Source organism: Chlorocebus sabaeus, chromosome 7, assembly GCF_047675955.1.
Source record: "Chlorocebus sabaeus isolate Y175 chromosome 7, mChlSab1.0.hap1, whole genome shotgun sequence".
Lineage (NCBI taxonomy): Eukaryota > Metazoa > Chordata > Mammalia > Primates > Cercopithecidae > Chlorocebus > Chlorocebus sabaeus.
In genome coordinates, this window is record NC_132910.1 from 55,200,232 (window position 1) to 55,224,086 (window position 23,855).

Here is a 23,855-nt window from a genome sequence, read left to right on the forward strand (position 1 = left end):
CTACAAACCACTGCTCAGTGAAAAAAAGAGGACACAAACAAATGGAAGAACATACCATGCTCATGGATAGGAAGAATCAATATTGTGAAAATGGCCATACTGTCCACGGTTATTTATAGATTCAATGCCATCCCCATTAAGCTACCAATGAGTTTCTTCACGGAATTGGAAAAAACTACTTTAAAGTTCATATGGAACCAAAAAAGACCCTGCATTGCCAAGACAATCCTAAGCCAAAAGAACAAAGCTGGAGGCATCGCACTACCTGACTTCAAACTATACTACAAGGCTACAGTAACCAAAACAGCATGGTACTGGTACCAAAACAGAGATATAGACCAATGGAACAGAACAGAGCCCTCAGAAATAATGCCACACATCTACAGCCATCTGATCTTTGACAAACCTGACAAAAACAAGAAATGGGGAAAGGATTCCCTATTTAACAAATGGTGCTGGGAAAACTGGCTAGCCATAAGTAGAAAGCTGAAACTGGATCTCTTCCTTACACCTTATACAAAAATTAATTCAAGATGCATTAGAGTCTTAAATGTTAGACTTAAAACCATAAAAACCCTAGAAGAAAACCTAGGCAATACCATTCAGGACATAGGCATGGGCAAGGACTTCATGTCTGAAACACCAAAAGCAATGGTAACAAAAGCCAAAATTGACCAATGGGATCTCATTAAACTAAAGAGCTCCTGCACAGCAAACGAAACTACCATCAGAGTGAACAGGCAACCTACAGAATGGGAGAAAATTTTTGCAATCTACTCATCTGACAAAGGGCTACTATCCAGAACCTACAAAGAACTCAAACAAATTTACAAGAAGAAACAAACAACCCCATCAAAAAGTGGATAAAGGATATGAACAGACACTTCTCAAAAGAAGACATTCATACAGCCAACAGACACATGAAAAAATGTTCATCATCACTTGCCATCAGAGAAATGCAAATCAAAACCAGAATAAGATACCATCTCACACCAGTTAGAATGGCAATCATTAAAAAATCAGGAAACAACAGGTGCTGGAGAGGATGTGGAGAAATAGGAAGACTTTTGCACTGTTGGTGGGACTGTAAACTAGTTCAACCATTGTGGAAAACAGTGTGGCAATTCCTCAAGGATCTAGAACTAGAAATACCATTTGACCCAGCCATCCCATTACTGGGTATATACCCAAAGGATTATAAATCATGCTGCTATAAAGACACATGCACACATATGTTTATTGAAGCACTATTCACAATAGCAAAGACTTGGAATCAACCCAAATGTCCATCAGTGACAGATTGGATTAAGAAAATGTGGCACATATACACCATGGAATACTGCAGCCATAAAAAAGGATGAGTTCGTGTCCTTTGTAGGGACATGGATGCAGCTGGAAACCATCATTCTCAGCAAACTATCACAAGAACAGAAAACCAAACACTGCATGTTCTCACTCATAGGTGGGAATTGAACAATAAGATCACTTGGACACAGGAAGGGGAACATCACACACCAGGGCCTATTGTGGGGAGCGGGGAGGAGGGAGGCATAGCATTAGGAGATACACCTAATGTAAATGATGAGTTAATCGGTGCAGCACACCAACATGGCACATGTATATGTATGTAACAAACCTGTAAGTTGTGCACATGTACCCTAGAGCTTAAAGTATATAATAATAAAAAAAATCTTAAATCTGTACATCAATCAAAATAAATTTTACTGTGTATGAATGAAAAAATAAAATTATGTGATTGGAATTTACATGATTCATTACCATGAAATCAAATTTGTGATTTCTTATATTAGACGTTCTTGATATTAAAATGTTTATGTAAAAAGTTTTACCACATAAACGCTAATCAGAAGAGAAGATTTGCTATATAAATATCATAAAGATTAGACTTCAAGGCATGTATTATTAAATATAAAGAAGGACATTTGATAATGATAAAAGGGATCAATTCACAGGAAGACATAACAATCCTAGATTTTAATTAATGTTGCTTCAAGATGTACAGTGCAAACTTGACAGAATTAAGATGAGAAGTAATCCACAATCATAGTTGCACTATAACATACCACTCTCAGTAGCCAGTAAAACAGGAAGGCAAAATAACAATAATAATGAAACTTAGTAAAGATAAAGAAGATTTGAACAACATGATTAACCAACTTGCTGTAATTAAGAGGAGAGTTTCATCACCATCAGATAATGGCAACAATTCTATTTATTTTGAAATGTTATGTGTACCTGTGTTGCCAAAGTGTTTTTCCTTAAACATTTACAAATCCAATTAGTAGAGCCATATCCAGATAGCAAATAAATAGAAAATACTGTGTCATTAGATATGGTATATTACATAACTCCAGTGACTAACAGAAATGAATACATGCAGTGAGCCTCAGTGTGAGTTCTGAGGGGCCAGGTTACTGCTAAGGGAGAGCTATTGACCAGGCTTCTATGAGTAAATCACCAATAGAATAACATATTAATAAGAAAGCATGTGAACATTCAGGTCATTGTACAAAATGCAACAGTGGATTACTCTCATCCTGCTTTACAAACAAGTTACATTTTCCTTCTCATTATTAAATCTATACTTTTGAAATACAGAAAAATATACATAAGAAAATACAAGTTCTCCATAATACTGCCACTAAAGGACAGCATTGCTAAACATCCTGGTTCATTTTTCATTTCCTTTCACTATTTTCTTTTGCATATGCAAATATTATGCATATCATTATATCATTTTACTGTATGTCTTTTTGCATATCAACATCCTGAAAACATTATTTTATATCACTGATTAATGTATATTTTAAAACATGTACATAGAAGTCTATTTTGAAACTGTATTGTTAAAAATTTACAAACAATACAATATTTCTTTGCATCTTTATTTTTTATGGGCAAACATCTTTATTTTTATTTTATTTGACACAGAGGTGAAGCTGCCGTGTCAAAAAGAATTAGTATTTCAGTGAACTAATTGCCAAATAATTTCTCAAATGGTTGTTCTGATTTCTATTTCCTCCAGCAGAGCATTAGAATACTCACTTCTCTGACTTTCGTCATCGTTGCATTACCATAAAATATGGTTGCCTATTTTTAGGTAAATGTGCATTTCTTTAATTATTGTAAAAATGTTTTGTCTATGTGACCATTTTATTTTTCTAAAATTATCATCTTTTGCATATTTCTATTGATATTTTCATATTGATTCATAAGAACTAATTATAAGTTAAAATATTAATTGTGTATTTCATTTAATCATAAATACTTAAAGATTTGCTTTATCATCTAATTATGCTTAATATAATGCTTTGGTTATATAGTTTTATATAGTCAGATTAATCAATGTTTTTCCCTGTATTCTGATGCTCTTATGTTTAGAGATTTTTTTCTTAGGTAAAATGAAGAGTTTAATGATAATATTTTTGTTTTTTATGATTTTTATCACTACAGTTTATTCTATGAGATATTTATATTAGTGTTCAGTTAAAAGTAGGATTCTAACTTTATTTCCAATAATTAGCTAAATTCCAAATTTCATATTTTGGGAAATTATACTTTTCTTGTTTGTTTGTGGTACTTACTTTGTAATTATCTCATACTGCAACCAAGCAGCTTAGGTTCAAAACACATTAAATTTTTTTTTTTCCTTTCCTCCTAGTCTCAAGACTTGAAGCAAATTTCGGAAACCTATTTTTCCCTCCTTAGTCTTAAAATATAGCCTTGAAGTGTACTTTTTAAAACTCTACGTCCCTCCCTTTCCCACCATACACTTCCTTACACCATGCACACTTATCTAACTGTATGCTTGGGAAGCTTACACCATGCACACTCATCTAACTGTATGCTTGGGAAGCTTACACCATGCACACTTATCTAACTGTATGCTTGGTAAGCTTATATCATGCGCATTTATCTAACTGTATGCTTGTGAAGCTTACACCATGCACACTTATCTGTGTGCTTACTTGGGAGTTCCAGGGGCTAATCTTGAGACACACCAAGCATGGAGACCCAGTTGCAAAATTCTGAAGATTACTTCATGATAGTTAGTCAACAACCCAGCCATTGTTGAGATAATGCCAGCCTGTGTTCCAGGTGGACTGCAACTCAAGATAGCCACCGGAATAAGACACACAGACTTTGTACCCAGCACAACTCCCACATGCTTCCCATTCCAAGTTCCCTTTTTCAGCCCCTCTCCCCAACCTAAAGTTTGAAATGATTTCTTTAAGGCACTAGCCCTGGAAATTTCCCTATGGATGAGTCTAGATTAAGGTCACTTTCCTTCTGCTGCACTTCACCCTTGTTTACCGGCTTTATACATAGCAAGCAGCCAACCTTGCTTTTGATTATAGTATATCAAAGAAGTTCATGTGTAATGAACTTGGTATTAAGATGTTTATGTAAAAAGGTGTTTAACATGTAAACACTAACCAGAAGAAAAGATTTGCTATGTAAGTAGCATAAAAATTAGACTTTAAGGCATGTATTATTAAACATAGAGAGGGACATTTGATAATGATGAAAGGGATCAATTCACAGGAAGACATAATCCTAGATTTGAACTTCTTACATATTTACATATAATTATTGATATCAACAATCAATCTGACTGTGGATTCTTTTTCAAATTCCAAATGTTTTCATTTATTATAATTTTATAGTATTTTCCTAACTCATTGGACAATTTTCTTCATTATTATTTTTTATTAGTAGTAAATATTTCTTGGTTAATCTCAGTAGCTTATAATCAGAAAACTTTTAGACAATAATTTAAGTTCTATGAAACTTCTACTATGGTTTTACTGGAATTACAGTGAAACTAAAAATAACTGGTATACTTTTACCATTTAATCTTTTCAGTATATGTTTTCTATTTTCTAGTATGTTTGATCTTTGAACAACATGAGTTTGAACTGCACAGGTCCACTTATACACGGATTGTTTTCAGTAAAATTACACTGAGTATGTCTGTCTCTCCTGCCTCTCCTTCCACCTCCTCCACTTCTCCCTTTGCTACCTCTCAGACAGCAAGCTCAATCCCCTTTCTTCCTCCTCCTTCTTAGCCTTTTCAACAAGATGATGAGAATAAAGACAGCAAGATCAATCCCCTTTCTTCCTCCTCCTTCTTAGCCTTTTCAACAAGATGATGAGAATCAAGACCTGTATGATGACCCACTTTCACTCAATGAATAGTGTATTTTCTCTTCCTTATGATTTTCTTAATAATATGTTCTTTTCTCTAGCTTGCTTTATCATAAGAATACAATATGTGTTGACTGTTTATATTATTGGTAAGGCTTCCAGTGAAGTAAATGGTAAAGTGTCATGGGGCTCAAAATTATACACAATTTATTTTACTGTGCAGGGCTCAGTGCCCCTAAATCCTGCATTGCTCAAAGGTCCACAGGATATAGATATGTCTGTCTGTCTGTCTCTCTCTCTCTCTCTCTGTGAGAGAGAACTATACTTCATATAGTTCTCACATATTATATCTGGAGATAAATATTGTTTATTATCTTAAGAAATACCGTATATTGTAGTTCGCCAAGAATTCTGTCAGGAATGGGTATTGAGTTATCACAAATTATTTCAGAATCCACTTAGATGATCCCATGCTTATTTTTTGAAATTGTGTGTTAATAGTTTTCATTATTTAGCCATCCACACTCTCTAGGTTACCTTTTCTGGTAGCTGTTTTCTTTCTCCCTTGTTTTCTTTTTTATTCTATTTAGAAACCTATATAATTATATCTCTGACAGAGGTATTTTCAGTAAGTTACAATGTTTGGTAAATAGAATGATCTATATCAATGAGCTAAATGGTGTGGAAGTCTGAGAAAAGAGTATCTATTAATTACCAAACTTAGGCAATTAGGCTGTGATTTTTTTTTACCTATAGGTAGTCTTTGCTTTGCAAAATGGTACTTGGAAATAAAAATGATCATATAAACTGAGACCGTGCAAAGTGATCTAAATAATCACTGGGAAAAGATATAATTTTCCTGTAATCTTTAAAATTTTTGTTAAAATATCAAAAACTCTCTTACTCTTAGTTATAAATACACAGAGAAATGAAAAACAGAAAAACATTTTTGTAGAATATAATTTTAAAACATTAGAAAAAATGAGAAATAAAATGTTTCATTTCTCTGTAAAAAAATGTATCACAAATAGTTTGAATAGAATTTGCCGCCTTCTTGCCATATAAAATTATGCAGAGCAAGCATCATTTCTATGCTTTGGCAAAGCATTCTCCTTTTTTCTAAATTTGAATTATCTTCCAACATTTTATCCTTTGCACTTTCAAAGTGGTGAACTATCTTGAAGAGTTTTTTTTTTTTATGTGAAGATTTTTGCTGATGCCACTTCCTCTATGACAGCTTCACCCGTTTGTTACTACCAGTTTCTTCTTTTAGGTTGATAAGTTCACCTTGCATAATTCCCTCAGTCTGAAAATCTAGAATCTGAAGAGTGAAAGTATCAACATTCCCTCCATCAGTTATTCTTCCATAACTGCGTTTACATTGGATTCAAATTTTACTTTCAGCATTATCACTTCTCAATTCTGTTAATTTCTTCACTCTACTTTCATCTTGCTGACCAGTCCCTCTTTCTTTAGCTATGATGATGATTATTATTGAGACAGGTTCTTGCTCTGTCACCCAGACTGGCATGCAGTGGTGCAGTCATAGTTCACTGTAACCTTATACCCCTGGTCTCAAGTGATCCTCCCATTTCTGCCTCCCAAAGCACTGGGATTACAGCAGTGAGCCCCTGCTCCAGGCCTTGATGAGTCATTTTTAAAAATGGCATGTGAGTTTATCACTGGAAAGCACTTGGGCAATACAACTATGTGCTTTTCTGTTTGTGCATGAACTGAATGAACAGATCAGTAACCAATCGGTGACAGATTTTGAAAGAAGGAATGTGATTGCTCACTGATTATGATGTTAATCTGTTATTTGTAGAGGGGTTCATAGACTGAAAAGCTAGCAGTTAAGTTTGTCTTTTATGCAAACACTCACAGTTAATGTGTGAGTTAATATGACATGGTAACTGAAATGTGAGTTAATATGACATGGTAACTGAAATGTGAGCTATGTTGTTGGGGGCACTTGTGTTATTTATTTATTTTGAGATGGAGTCTTGCTCTGCCACCCAGACTGGAGTGCAGTGGCACAATCTCAGCTCACTGCAAGCTCGCCTCCTGGGTTCACGCCATTCTCCTGCCTCAGCCTCCCAAGTAGCTGGGACTACAGGCGCCTGCCACCATGCCCGGCTAACTTTTGTATTTTTAGTAGAGACAAGGTTTCACCGTGTTAGCCAAAATGGTCTTGGTCTCCTGGACCTTGTGAGCCACCCACTTCGGCCTCCCAAAGTTCTGGGATTACAGGTGTGAGCCACTGTGCCTGGCCGGCACTTGTGTTATTTAACTAAACATTGGTAACTCAAATTTGTGTGCAGTGAGATGTATATGTTTAAACTTGATAACTTTTAATACAAATAAATATTTATTCTATCTTTAGTATAAGTATTCTATTTGTGAACTAAAATTTTAAAACTAGTATCTTTTTGTTTCCAAGGAGTCCTGTTTCACTCCTGCTCTTTCAAGGTTTCATCAGCAATTGCTCTGTGAATGGTGAACGGGGATTGCCAGTAATTTCCTATGTAGGAAAGATATTACATTCTGTTATTTTAAAAGATAATATTGAATTATACTACTATTGTTTGATTCTGAAATACTGCTGTCTTCAATATGAAACTAGATTATGTAAACCTTTGTGGAAGATATATTTAACTTACAATTTTAACAAATATAGCATTTTAAGCTAATGAAATCATAATTAGTAATTAAAGAAATTTGAATGTATTTTACATCATGTAGTTAGCTATTGGAAAAAAAACTTTTACATATGCATTTATTTTGAAAGTATAAAAGTCAATACACATAGTACTATGACTTTTAAAAATTTAATTCATTTATACACCTGGGATTTGGATTAATAGTACTTATACATTAAAAATATTCAATTTCATAAGTGCCTAGCATCTTTTGTTTGATTTCCTCAAAATTGCTATTTATGCTCATTTGAAAAGTCTCAAATCTTTTTCTCCATTGATGGTTCACCTTAATTTGAAGGTGATCATTATCCATGAGATTATGTAGAGTATTTATATGATTTTTAAAATTTAATATTAGCAACACTGACAATGTATCAGAGGATATTTTCTTTTCTTTCTTTCTTTCTTTTTTTTTTTTTTTGTAAAATAAAGAACATTAAAAACACTTCTGGAACTGATGGACTTTATGTTAAGTGAAATAAGCCAGGCACAGAAAAGACAAATTTCATGTGTTCTTACTCATAAGTGAGAACTAAAAATTTTTAATAATGAACTCATCTGGTCAAATGATGGTTACTAGAAGCTGAAAAACATAACAGTGTGACTATAGTTAGCAACAATCCATTGCATATTTTAAAATAAAATAAAAGAGCGGAATTGAGATGTTCCTAACCAAATAAATGACAAAGAAATTGAGGTAATGAATACCCCAATTACCCTGACTTGATCATTGCACATTATATGACTGTATAAAAAATCACATGTACCCCCATAAATATGTATAATTATGTACCCATACAATTAAAAATTAAAAATAAACAAAAACACTTTTACAACTTCTGTTTTTCTGTTCTAACACAATAAATACACTCTCCCTTGTTATGTGTTCTCATAGTTACCATGCACTCTACTTATTATTCATTCATTTAGTTCATACACAAGTCAAGCCTTGTTTTCATGGAACTTCTAACACTATAGGGGAGAGAGGCAAAAGTATTACAGTAGTCCAATTACATAGCATTTTAGGAGGTGATACATGTTATAAAAATAAAGCAATTTTATATGATAGTCAGGGTCCAGAAGCAATATAGGGAATGAACAACATAGCTGTTTGGAGGAAGAATATTTCCTACAGAGTGCAAGGTCCTGAGGTGGAAACTTGCCTAGTATGCTGATAAAATGATGGAGAATGGTGATGGTGGAGCACAGTGGGGAAGTGGTAGTAATAGAAAAGATTACAGAGTAACAAAGGACCAACTAGTCTAAATTCTTGTAAGTCAGTGTAAGAACTTCATTTTCTACCCTGAGAGAGCTAAGGAGCTATTGAATGATTTGTAGAGGAGATATATTATAAGTCCATTGCTAATAGGTTCACTCTGGCTGTTGCATTGAGAACAAACTAAAGGGGAACAGGAGTAGGGGTAAGAAAACCAGTTAGGTGAGTATTGTAGTAATTTAGGTGAAAAATGATATTGGCTTTGACTAAGATGGCAGCAGTAGGAGTCTTAAGTGATTAGATTCAACATATAATTTGAAAGTAGACATGACTAGATTTGGTGATGGATTAGATATGTATGAAAGATGAGATGAGCCAAGGATGTTTCCTGGAGTTTTGACCTGAGGCTCATATTTTGACCTCAGAAGACGGCAGTAGGAGTAAATTTTAGAGGAACATCAAGAACTCTGTTTTGGATGTGTAAATCTGAGATGACCCTCAGACACTCAGCTGGAGATGTTGAGTAGGTTGTTGTATTAAAAATTCTGGATTACAGACAAGGGTTTTAAACTAGAGGTATTAACTATTATATACAATTTCATGGAATTATGAGCCATATCTACTTTGTTTATTTCAGTGTGCCCCATACCTATACAACATCTAGTACTTACAAGGTACTTGAGAAATATCTGTTGAATGAGTGAATACACAAACAGTGAGTCACATGCTGTAAATGTTTTTAACCACAGGTACTCCTGGATAAACAACAAAAAACACAACTCCTGATTGTAGTATTTCCAGATTTCTGTGGTGTAAATACTTCTCCCACGACTTCAAGCTATCAAAGTAGTATCATCGAATACTACTTTGTATTCCAGTTGGGAAGAAATGTGCACAACTGGTTCCTTCTAGCTGGTTTAAACAGGCTCTAGAACACAACTAGGCCCACTGTTGCTTAGTGATATAATTATAGACATATTTTCCCTTACTTATAGGAGTGTATAACAGATCATTTTAAGTAGTCTTGATACTTGGATAGGTGTGAAGGAAAAACATCTTATAGATGATAATACAAGCTCAAAATAGTGAACTTAAGCAAATATTAAAATCCTGCATCACATAGCACACTAAACACTACAAACACTGTGCTAATTTATCCCTGTAGCCTCCAGGCAGGCTTCTATTACTCCAAACAGGTGATGTCTCCTTATACAATTTTGGGGAAAATTATTTTACTGCTTGCAACATATTATGATGTTACCAGGACTCTCTTGCCAGAACTGTCTTTACAATCTATGTCAGACATCAAATGTGTTTTTAAAATGTTCCTGTAAAACATATACCTCAAAAGTATTTAAACAAAGTTTAATCAATTTGTCCTATTTTTGGGTCCAGATTGTTTTGCATGTATCTCAGTCATCATATTTTAAAGGTGTTCATTTTAATTAATATTGTTTTTAAAATTTATTGTGGTAAAATATATATAACATAAAGTTTGCCATTTTAACCATTTTAAGTGTACAGTTCAATGGCAATAAGTACATTTACACTATTATACAACCACACCACCACTCATCTCAGAACTTTAATTAACAATTATTTGACGTTATTTTGTTTTGTGTAAAAAGAACAGCATTTCGTTGTAGATGATTAAAAAAAGAAAACTATACAAGAAAATAAAGTTACCCAAAGTCTCAACATTCAGAGAAAATTCAATCCATATCCACCTTATGGCATATATAAAATTATATCAGACTGTTAAATCCATGGTCTAAAAATTTCTCACGTGTTAAAAATCCTGTTGAGTCTAGAATTAGATTAAGAATCTGACTATGTCTAATGAAGTGGTGGAGCTGCAAACCCCAGTTGTCTATTCTACAGTATTTATTTGATATATCAATGAGGAAACCTTAATAAAAATGATTTATGCTCAGAGTGATGAGGCATAGGGAAGAACGTGTATGCATAATTTCTCATGTTGGACATTTGATTTAGAACTGAACCCTATGAAGAGAGAATTGCAAGTAGAAGATGAAGGAACTTTGGGTATTAAGAAATTGCTAATACATGGCCGGGCGTAGTGGCTCATGCCTGTAATCCCAGCACTTTGGGAGGCCGAGGTGGGCGGATCATGAGGTCAGGAGATCGAGACCATCCCGGCTAACACGGTGAAACCCTGCCTCTACTACAAAATTAAAAAAAAAAAAAAAAAAAAAAAAAATTAACCAGGTGTGGTAGCGGGCGCCTGTAGTCCCAGCTACTTGGGAGGCTGAGACAAGAGAAGGGCGTGAATCCGGGAGGCGGAGCTTTGCGGTGAGCCGAGATCGCGCCACTGCACTCCAGCCTGGGCGACAGAGCGAGACTCTTGTCTCAAAAAAAAAAAAAAAAAAAAAAAGGAAATTGGTAATACATTTAGCAAAATGTAGGGATGAGATATTTTTCCACATTCTATTTGGAATAAAACAAGCTTCACAAAAATGTCATGCTGAGGGCAAAGTTTGTAACCTGTGAATCTTGCAGATTTGGAAGCAATGTGTTAAAAACAGCAATATGGAAAAGGAGATGGTTTCCTATTCCAGTGAAATGGTCATACTCTTTATGGAAGTGTTGACATTGCTGTAGAAGTGCTGTACTAGTTTGTTTACACAAGGCTACAAAGATACTACCTGAGACTGGGTAATTTATAAACAAAGAAGGTTTAATTGACTCACAGTTCTGCATGGCTGGGGAGACCTCAGGAAACTTAGTCACAGCGGAAGAGGAAACAGGCACATCTTACATGGTTGCAGGTGAGACAGAGCAAGCAAGAGTAGGGAAAACTGTTTTATAAAATCATTAGATCGTATGAAAACTCACTCACTATCATAAAAACAGCATGGGAGAAACCAGCCCCATAATCCAATCACCTCATACCTGGTTCCTCTCTTGACACATGGGGATTATGGGGGTTACAATTCAAAATGAGATTTGGGTGGGGAAACAGAGCCAAACCATATCAAGTGCTAAAGAAGACTACTGATAAACTCTTATCATTATCCTCTGCCTGACTATCCTCACTAGGGACTCTGAAATAATTAGGACACTATAGCAAGAAATGGTTTATAAGTAAAAGTTATGAATCAAAGAAATTTAAATATTCATGTTAATGTTACCATATTTATACACAAGGGCACAGAGACTTGGGAGAATTGTGGTTATATTCAAATATGTAATTTTTTATTTCTACATAAAATTTCATTTTTGGATGCTCTATAATTTGTTAGATCATTTTCTTGGGAATTGTAGTTGTTTTCAGTTGTTGGCATTTTGGTTTGAAAACTATCTTTAAATATGAGTTTTTATTAAAAATCTATTATTACTTCCTAAAAATGAAATCCTGAGTAGAACAAATGACTCAAAGGATGTATGAATTGACAATTACCCTCCTAAGAGATTTTTACCAATTTATACCCAAATGTTAGGATAAACTATATAAAATAGTAATTGATAATTTTAAACTGTTAAAATTGCAATTTCATAAAAATATGTGTAAAAATGCCCGTTTCATTGCATGCTTACCAATCTCTTATCATTTTGCTTACATAAAAAGTGGTATTTCATTGCCTTTTCATTCATTTATTTACTTTTATAATTCATTTATTAACCAATCCAGAGTGCATCCTTACTATGTTCAAACCAGTATGACAGGCATAAGAATGCAAAGGGGACTAAGAACATTGGGCCTGTCTTTATGGTACTTACAAGTCTCTTGGAGCAAATTATCAATCAAATAGTTTTAAAAATAAACATAAAATTTGTATTTAATAAATAAATATAAATATGAAAATGTTATGATTGTCATGTGCTATGAGAATCTATAAGGAATCAGCTAATTTATATTGGGAGGATCATGGAAGGTGTCTCTGTAAAAGTGACATTTGAACAGTTATCTAAAAGAGGAGTACGTTTAGCTAATGAGGAATTGGAAGAAAAGAATTTGAGGGAGAAGGAAAACTGTGTATTCAAAGCTTTTATGGCAAAAAAATAAGATCATACATTTACGAACTTGAAAGAGGATCTGAGTGGTTGAAACAGAGATTTAGGCCAGTTGAATTATCTAATGAAATTGTACTGGATTAAGAATATTATTCTTCTCATAAGTGCAATGGAAACATTGTAGGATTCTAAATAGGCGTGTGGAAAATATTTTCTCATGTATGTTTTGAAAACACAATTCTGTGTTGCCATATGAACACATTAGGGTAGGTTAAGCCTGGATGTGGGGAGACCAATTAGGCTATTTTAGTAGACCAGAAAAGATATGAGGATGGCTTGGAGTAGGGAAGTGGGAGTAAAGGCAGAAAAAATGTAATAGATTTGTGAGTTATTTGAACTGGATGAATGCTTGCCCTTTTTATTGAAACACTGAAAGAGGAAAATATCTGGAGGTAAGATGATGGGTTTTGTGGAATTTAAAGGGCCTTTCAGGCATCCAAGTAGAAATGTCAAGGAGGTTATTGAGTATACATGACCACACATCGAAGAAGTGTTACCAATGGAATTTTATATTTGTGAATTATTTGCTTCTTTGAGTTTTAAGCCAAATACATGACTTATCTATTAAAAAATGGAACTAAATTTTATAGAATAAAACAAATCTCTACATCCAGATGCCAAAGTATATCTAAGATTTATAATTTGTCAAATAAATGTTTAATAACAGCGTGTTAATTTATATGACATAATAATGTTATATTGTTTTAATAATTACAGAAAATGTATCTGTATGTGTATGTGTATATATGCATATATATAATGTACTATACATGAGTGCATAGAGAGAGAAAGAAAGTATATATAATAAAAAGCCGGGGTGAGCATTGCAATGTGAATGTGACGGTCATAAGTTGGTGATATTTAGGGGGTAGGATAAATATGAGTAACAGTTAAATTTAACTTTCTAATACTTACATATTTTTGTTTTTTCACTGTGAATATGTGGCTTTTACAATGAATAAGAAAAAATATGTTTAAGTATGAGACTGGGAAGGAGGATGAATCAGGATCAGTGACTGGGGACTGAGATAAAATTGATTCCAAGACCTTTTGCCACATATTACAACTTTGAGTTATCTGCTTCCCAAGCTATATCCAAATTTCAAATGAGAAAAAAAGATACTTCAGTAGAAAATATGCTTTATCCTTTCTTGCAGTTTTATCCTTGTATCAAACCAGACCATCTGGAAACTTTGCTCAGATACATGTTTAGTACCTGAAAATGTCATTCACTGAGTTCTGCTTCCATACCATGCCTTTGGCCAACTCGGTGGAATGCTAAATAAAAATCCACAGGAAACCTGCTTTTGCATTTATGACAGTGTGCTTGAGGATATTGTTTTCTTTTCACTCATACAAATAATTCCTTGAAACTCAAGTATCAGAAATTCTTTAGCACTTAAGGAATGTATATGTACTGTCTTTACAGACAGTGTAAAGCATATTAAAAGTTTTATTTCCTTTTTTTGTATAATTATCAAGAGACTCAGAGACATATTTGAAGTTTAACTTTTATAAGAAATTAAGACTGCTTGACCAGAATGTCTACTTTACAAATTTACTCTGGCATGACTTCATATATATAACAACCTGGTCTTATTTTATATTTATGTACTTTTTCTCCAATCTTAATTTTTTATTCATTTATATTTGTCTGTTCATTGTATAGATTCTTATGCGTCTGTAATCCAGAAGAAAATCAATTAGACAGAAAAAAAAAAAAAAGGGAGCTCTTCAATCACAGTGGAAAATAAAATGATTCTGAATGAGATTGCTTGGGGAAACAGGAAGTAAAGAAGAAGAAAAACAGGCCCAGAATTTAGCATAAAGGAACTTCTGCATTTAATCATTATGTACAGGCAGAGATTCAGAAATACAGCCATAGAAGAGAGGCTGAGGAGGAAGGATATCAGAAAAGTTGGAAGCCAAGAGGTGAGACTTCCATGCAGTAGCCACCTGTGAGGAATATTGCCCACGGGTCAAAGAAGTCAAGGACTGAAATGTACACTGGATTTCTCAGAGTGGCTCTTTGAACAGTGTTGGGAAAAGTAATGAGATTTGAGTGGCTTGAAGAGCAAATAGCACATAAGGAAATGAAAATATGGGATATAAGCAAATGATAGTTTCATGCTTGTTAGACTTTTTTTTTTTAATGGGGATTTTGTTTATGTCTTTTGTTATTTTACATTTATTATTTTACCTTAATAAATAAGAATACATTATATATTAAGGATGTTTATGCCTGTTAAATATGCTGTAAATTTTTGTTTGACATACACTTTTCCGTTGAGGTTAATGTAACCTTGATATCAGCCGGAGTTCAGCTAGTTATAAAAGAATGACCTCTGATTATATATGATTCTGTGATAATCTTATTACCCATTCAATTAATATATATTTATTGTTTTCACTATTTGCTCACAATTTTATAAGATTTGGCATTATAATTTTAACTGAACTTTGACAACTCACTAGAGCAGTAATTTTAGTGGATGCAAATGGGATATTTTTAAACTCTTGAATGAGAATTACAAATTTTAGAAAAAGTCAAACAGTTATGATAAGTTTCCTGAAAGTTAATTTTACCACAGTTATAGTTACTATTTTGTAAATAATTCAAAAATATGTGACAATTGATCTTAGGTTAAAAAGTTCATCATTTGAGGTAACTAGTGATAGTGAGTCAAGTATAACTATAACACTAATAAAGAGTGTTAACTGCATGGACAGTGACTTTTCCTAGGGTGCAGAGGAAGGATATTGCACTGGGAACTCAAATTAAAGACTGAAAAATTATTTTTTAAAGATTTAGCAAAGAGTTTATATCAATAATGTTGATAATGATGCAAAATTTACCACAATACATTTAGATAACCTGTTACTAGATTAAGGCCGCAGTATTTCTCATGACTGTATATTTGTATTTGTTCAGAATAAATTTCAAAAACTCTTCCTAGGGGATCTTTGAGTACTTTGCATAAATCAGGTTTATGAAAAAGTAAGATAGAAGATTACCAAATAAATTTAAAACAACAAAGGGTAGCATAGAAGGTCAATTTTTATCTACTTGGCCATTACTATTCTTACGCAGTTTTCTTGAACACTCCTTTTTTTGGTTTGTTTGTTTTTTAGACGGAGTCTCGCTCTGTCGCCCAGGCTGGAGTGCAGTGGCGCCATCTCGGCTGACTGCAAGTTCCGCCTCCCGGTGAACACTCCTTTTAATAATTATTCATGTAAGGTATGCCACTGGATTTCAATAACATCTTTTTTACTATCTTTCTTAAAGCTTTTGAACAATTAGATAAAACAGTAATTACTCCTTGATATGGTTTAGATCTGTGTCCCCACCCAAATCTCATGTCCAGTCATAATCCCCAATGTTGGAAGTGGGGCCTGGAGGGAGGTGATTGGATCATGGGTTGGATCCTTCATGAATGGTGAAGCACCATCCTCTTGGCGCTGTCTCCTGATAGAGTTCTTGTGGGATCTGGTTATACAAATGTGTGTGGCACATTCCCCCTCTCTCTCTTGGTCCTGTTGGTGCCTGCCATGTACCACTACTGCTCCTGCTTTGTCTTCTGCCATGATTGTAAGTTTCCTGAGGCCTCCCCAGAAGCAGAAGCCACTATGCTTCCTGTATAGCTGTGGGCCAATTAAACGTCTTTTCTTTATAAATTACTCAGTCTCAGGTATATCTTTATAGCAACGTGAGAACAGACTAACACATTCCCTTAAGGATTACAAGAAACAGTGTATGTGATTTTAAAAAAATACTTATTAAATACTCATGAAAATACTGGATCATATGTGCTGAAATTTTCATTTCTATATGTTATAATAAAACTTCCTATAATTTCTAACCTAATCTCAAAGCATGTGCTTAGAAAATGAAAGAAAATATGTAACTATTTTCTAACATGACCATACATCAAGTACTATATGCCGTAAATGAATAGAAAGCACAATATTTGTATTGTAATAACTGTTCTATTAATGATTTTCTAGCTTCTACTTTCTCAAGTAAAACATAGGATATATATATATATTTGTAAGTTATGTTATATATACAGGTAAGATATACAGTTTAAACAAGTACTAAATTCTGATTTGATTAACGATAATGACTTTGTCTAATCAAACCCTGTAGTCATCACAACTTGTTAGGTGTCATAATAGTGTAGAGGTGAAGAGAATCACTGGCCCTGGAGCAAAGTGCAGTGATTTGAATCTTGGCTCTACTGCATAATCTTGGACAAGCTTATCATCTTTGAGGCAAGTGTTATATTTAAATGTTATTTTTCAAAATGGCAAATTGGGAAGGATAGTGGAGAGAAAATCAACTCTTCATTGACAAATAATTTCATCTTGTGAGTGTGTGTGTGTGTGTGTGTGTGTGTGTGTGTTGGAGGTATAGGGGTGAGGCAACAGATACTGGTAGTGGTAAAGTAGACTTCCAGGGAAGAAGGAAATGTGTATAACTGGAAGATGGATTACTGGCTAATTAGAAAACAGTTTTGCAGGACTTTGTAGCAAATCAGAAGTTAATCTGCTTCAGAATAAGACCAGAACTGGTGATCTTACACTCAAATCTAGTAAACTTACTAATATTATTTAAATCGTGAAAACAGAAAGTAAGTAATTTTTCCAGTACAAAGTGAGTGCTGAATGCTTCCAGGAAAACTCAATGCCTTTTATTATAACAATTGTGTGACCATTAGGTTAAGGTTCTCCATTTGTAAGGTACGGGTGTTCACTGAGGGAATATCTGTCATTCTTTTCAGGTCTAATATCTCTCAGAGCAATAAGAGGCTGCAACCATTTTGCTACAGCTGAAAAAAAAGCCATATGTGCCCAAGTCAAAGTTGCAATTATTTTCAAGATCATGGGTCTTTTGATTTTAGGCAGAGGAACAAAGTGAACTGAATATATTTTCCATTTAGGGTAGGTTGATATAATTCAGTTTATATTAAGTGGGGATAGAAAACACTCAAAATTAATTAATTGAAGTTTTCACACTTCAATTGTAGTCTAAATTGGGAAATATATACTGTTTAGTATATTCTAAGCTAAATGAGGCAGTAAGTCCATGAAGAAGGCAGCATGATTCAGTGTCAACCTCAGAAAGGTTTTCTTTAACTTATAAAATATATCCTATAAAATGATTGAAAATACCACGTCATTCAGGTGTCAACCTCAGAAGGGTTTTCTTTAACCTATAAAATGACTGAGAACAGCACAGGGTCAGTTTTTACAGTTCATGTTTGATAAGACACCAATGCACAAAGATTGGTAAACTATTGAACTGGCAAACTATTGAGAGTTTTAATAATTGTTATATTTTGTATACTTTTTATTTTTAAAAACTATTTTAAACCAGCTTTTCTCTATTTCTGTATTTTTTGTCAACTGCTCAAATAAGAACGTTCTTTTAAATAATAGTTTTAAAAGAGATTTTCAGTACAAGAACTGAGTATGCTTCAGATTTTATAGCGTATTGTATACTCTAAATTTGTTAATAGTTTTAGTGATTAATGTTTTACATAAAGAAATAGTAAAGACTAACAATAAAGTATTCATTAATTCAAACCAATGACTGTAATAAGATAGCACTAAATGATTATTCAAAATAACTCCAAGACCATCCATAAATGTTGGCAGGAAGAAATTGGAAAGAGAAAAATATAACCTTTTTTTCCCCTTCACAATTGAAATACAGATTTCACATGCACTTACATTTTCTTCAAAGTTTATATTGCATCATTGACCTTTCAAGAAGATTGTAAGAATTTTATAACATTATATGCTAATACCTCTCCCCCAATCAAAACATCAAAAAACATATACTACAAGAAATAAAAAGAAAACAAACAAGCAAGCAAACAACAACAAAAAAAAACCAAAGCAAAACAAGCAAGGAAGCTGCTCAAACAAAAGGAACACTTATTTCTATCTTGGTGTAATAAGATTAGAGGCAATTTCACTTATTTCCCAACTGGAGTCTGATTTGTTTTCATTCTTTGCACTCCTATACATACTAGAAATGAAGGGGTGCACATGTGTAGATAATCAGAGATAAAGGAGAAAGGGAAGATTGACAATTTTAGAGGCTTTTTAAAAAGTGTGATTTTGTGTTTATTCTAGTTAGTGGCTACTAACCTCTACTCCTTCAATTTAATCCTTTGGGCCTGGCACAAGAAAATATTTTCTAGAGATATATGTTACTAATACCTCAGTGCTCAGTATTTCAAAATAGTAAACACGGAGGATGAACTTAGATGAACTTATGGAGATAATCTGTTTTTTTTCTTATTTTTAAAATTATAATGGCAGCTGAAATGTCATAAGAATTAATATCTATCTCCCTTTTATTTTGATATAGTTTTGTTAATGTTTGAAAATTATCTTTGCATGAATAAGAGCATTGAGACTTCAAGTTAAAGTGAGATCACCCTCATGTATCCTCCATGCAACTGCCTTTCACAAAGCTGAGACTTAAATCAACTGCTGTGGTTCATTTTCACCACATAGTTGAATTAATGTGCAGCCAGCCTTCAGTAACAGGTAGGGATTCACCATTGTATTTCCACAAATACCTATACTTCATAATGTTCAATATGAGAAGGCAAGTGCACACAGTTTTTAAAAATTTGGTTACACACTTGCAGACACAGGGTTTACTCAGTTCATAGCCTCTGCAGATTACTGGAAATCAAATCTAATCAGAGATGTGGTGGAAACTGCTAGATTAGAGTAGTTTTGGGAGAGTGTGTGTGGCCTTTACTAGTTCTCGGTGATTGGGAGACCAAACCAGTGCTGGCCTTGGGGCAAGACTAGGGAACAGGGAAGGATGAGGATGGGGAACAGATAGAAGAAGGAAGGGTGGAGAGGCGACTCATTTACCATTTCTCTGCCCAGAATAGTGACCGACAGCGAGAAGGAAGGCCAAAAAGTGCACTTTACAGATGACATAAATTTTGTTCAAAAGTCATTTGAGAAAGTTTGCTGGTACTTAAAGTTTTCTGGCTAAGTTTGCCCTACTTGGAATGGCATTTTAACCTCTCCCTCATTCACCTTCTTCAGTCCCTCTAGATATCCTTAGTAAGGCTCAATGATTTAGGGCTTGAGTGTCGGAAGCCACGGAAGCAGAAACTTGTTCAGTCACTCGAGGGCTACAAATGGGTTAGGGTCCTCCTTTCAGCAAAAATTCTTAGTCTCTTTACTTTTGTAGACCCCATTACGTTACCATTTCCTTTGTAATCTTATCCCACCACCCAACTCTTTTCTTTCCCTTCTCCCTCTTTCCTCTCTGTCTGTCCTCTCCTCACCTGTCCACCGCAATGGCGGTCATGGAGTAGATACTGGCGAAGACAGCTGTGATAGGAAAGAAGTTCTGGAAGCGGCAGTAGTTGGCGCCAAAGTACCACTCGCTATGAAGCGCGTAGATGAAATTGACCAACGTGTTGAAGGCGGCCATGGAGGCGTCGGAGAAAGCCAGGTTCACAAGGAAGTAGTTGGTGACAGTCCTCATGCGCTTGTGGGCCAGGATGATCCAGATGACGATGAGATTTCCAAAAACTGCCACTGCCACCACCACACCATACGCCAGGGACCAGAGCGCGATGCGCCAGGACGGCTGCACGAACTGGTTGGTGAGGTTGGCCCGGGGCTGGGAGGGCGCGGGGGAAGCCACAGGCAGTCCCAGTGCGGAGGGGGAGGAGGAGAGGTTGCCAGCTTGGTCCAGCAGTTGCAGCCACCCAGTCTCAACTGCCCCCGTGGCAGCCCCGGCAGCTAGCGAGGCAGTCAGGTTCACGGTGTCTGCACCCATGCCTCCACCGCCGTCTATCCAGGTTTCTGCTGCTGGGAGAGTGGCCATCGCCACCGATCTGCAGTCACGGATCTTCCCACTCACCCACGAGCAGCCCAAGACAAGACTCCTCTGAAGTTCTTCTCTGCCTTCTGGTCACTTTGGTGCCGGGGTGTTCAGATAAGACTGGAAGCTGAAAGATACTGCAATCCCTGCTGGTTAGAGGATGCAGTAGGTGCTAGGGGGCAAGAGTCGCACTTTCTCAGAGGAACTTGCGGCTCTGGCAGGCAGAAAGAATGAGATCCTCCCGAGATTAAGGGTTATCGCGTCACACCACACCTAGCGAGGGCGCCAGCTGCCCGGCACAGACGGGAGAACTGAGCATCCTGCGCTGCAGGCGCGCTTTATACTCTCCTGGAGTCCCACGCTTCGGTGACGTTGCGGGGTCTGCGGAGCTGACTATCCCCTTCGCTGGCTGTAATTGCACTCCCTCCCTCCATCCCGCCCTTTGCATTTCATTCATTCGCTACAAGCAGCTGGAGCTTGGCAAGCTGACCCGCGCAGGGAGGGCTGCACTCCCTCAGTTGTAATCAAAATCTTTCCAAGATTGTTTTGCCTCCTTTTAACTTCAGGATATTTTGCTGAGGTCCCTGTTCTCAAACACGTATTGGGGGCTGTTCCTTCCTGCACAAATGAACCATTCACCCATGAGGCAAGGGCAAGATTCTGCTGATTTTTCGGAGTGTGCATGAGTGTAGACTGCTGCAGGCTGTGGGCACAGTCAGCCGCAAACGTTTTTAGGTGTCTCTGAGTTTTGAATTTCATTCAACTTTCTGCTCTGGTGTTCATATTCTCTCGTCTCAGATCCCTTTTCATCTCGCTCCCACTTTCCATATCCACCCATTTTCCCTCTTCCTGTATCTCTATCACTAGAAATCCGTCCCTTTGACCCCGTTCCCAGCAGGCAGTTGGAGACTCCAGATTCTCCTGGAGGATTCTGCTCAGGATGGAATGTCATAGCACACTGAGGGTAAATCACAAATCCCAAGGAGTATATTTTCTTGAAACATGACAACGAGACAGATCTCTACATTTCCCTGGGTTGAACGTATCTAATAAGCACTGTGAATACACTCTCTTGGTTACAGGGTTCTGAACATATGGTGCCTTAGTTTTCAGGGCTTGACCATGAGGACACACTGATGAGAATACCGTAACTGAATACATACCTGGGTTTTCCGGGAAGACGGGCAGGACCTGATTTCTGAGCTTTGTTTGAGAATAGGTAACTAAAGTGCTCGGTGGAGTGCAAGCTGGAAGGACATAGTCTGTGCTTTGACCAGTCTCACAAAATTTATCAAGAGGTTGCAGAGTCCAAACTCCTTTGTTAGCATCCTAGGGGCTTGTGTATAAATTTAGGGTTAAACATACATTTAGCAACCTACTGGATATACTTAAACTGTTTGAACCTCTCTTTTGTCATTTAAAAATGAGCTTTTAAAGAAATCTCACTTACAGAATAATTACAGGATAGTTTCTACAGACTTCCTTCAACAACAGCAGGCCAGAGGAAACCCCCTTCCCTCTAGTTATCATTGTGTGTTACATCTAAACATGTTTAGGTGAAACGGATTTGATCAACAAGTTTAACAAGAGAAGGTAACTTGTGATTTGTACATTTTCTCCTTTTTTCTTTTCTTTTCTTTTTCTTCCTAGTTCTGTCACCCAGGCTGGAATGCAGTGGTGCATTCATAGCTCACTGCAGCCTTCAACTCCTGGCTCAAGCGATCCTTCCCCTCCTCAGCTTCCTGAGTAGCTAGGTATCTAGGACTACAGGCATGTGCCACCAGTGCCACCACACCCAGCTATTTTAAATTTTTTTTTGTTGTTGTTGCGACATGGTCTTGCCATATTGCTTAGCCTGGTCTCCAACTCCTGGCCTTAAACAGTCTTCCCAGCTCAGCCTCCCAAAGGGCTGGACCTCCAAAAATGCTGGGATTACAGGCATGAGCCACTGTACCTGGCCCTTCTGCATTCTTTAGCTTTCTAGTTTAAAATATACTCTTCAAAGAACCTGCTGTGATGATTGGACAAATGGACTTAAGGTGCCTAGTGATGAATAGATTTTCCTTCTTACAGTTATTACGACTAAGTGGCTAGCGTATAAAAATAATTTTAAGCAACCTGATAGTTATTATCACAACCTTGACACAATCCTGCTCCAAAATAAATGCATGCTGACCATGATTAATTATCAAATGTTATTTCCCTTTTCTTCTGAGAGGCCTGTAATAACATGTGATAAATCATAGACAAAGTCAATAAGATTAGCACTTTCTGCTTACTAATTCCAGTTGTTTAACCATTTTCTTTTGAAAGATTACTTCATTTTTCTAATTCATCATCTAGAAATTACTTGAGTTACAAATGAAAGCCTCTTCCTTTCCCAATGCAATTAAAAACACATTAAAAAATATATCTCTGTATGACACACCTGCTTACTCAAGATTACAAAACAGGTTATGTGGTGATTTGCTAATTAAGCATGTTTTGATCAGATTTTTAAAGTTGAAAAATTACTTAGTTGTGTAGAAATACACTCATTTTACTGTTGCTTTCCTTATAATACTTACAACTAACATTTTAATTTTTCAGTTTTGCCTTCATTGGGTTTGTACAAAGTAAAGGGGATATTACAAGAAAAAAAAGGATAATGATGGAATTAGAAATAGATATAATGAAAGAAGTTTAAAAATTTATTCCTTTCAGAGGAAGGGAGGGATTCAGGACATGGCTTTCCTTCTCAGTTTGCCTTATCTACAGAGAATCTTCCTTGACCCAAGAGGGATCAGTGATAATTCATTGTCTATCATTTCTTAGCTATGTATTAGTGTACTTCTTTCCAGGTGCTATGCCAGGTACTGGGAGTATA

The 23,855-nt window shown here is 35.6% G+C and overlaps 1 protein-coding gene across 1 annotated transcript in view; it reads right to left on the reverse strand.

The window, feature by feature from the left end:
- Positions 1 to 21,356, reverse strand: part of TACR3 (tachykinin receptor 3) — a 100,906-nt gene extending 79,550 nt beyond the window's left edge. Inside the window, exon 1 of the mRNA XM_007999433.3 lies at positions 20,445 to 21,356. Coding sequence (XP_007997624.2) covers positions 20,445 to 20,992 — 548 coding nt within the window. The 5' untranslated portion in view covers positions 20,993 to 21,356. The remainder of the gene's footprint in view (positions 1 to 20,444) is intronic.
- Positions 21,357 to 23,855: the final 2,499 nt, after the last annotated feature.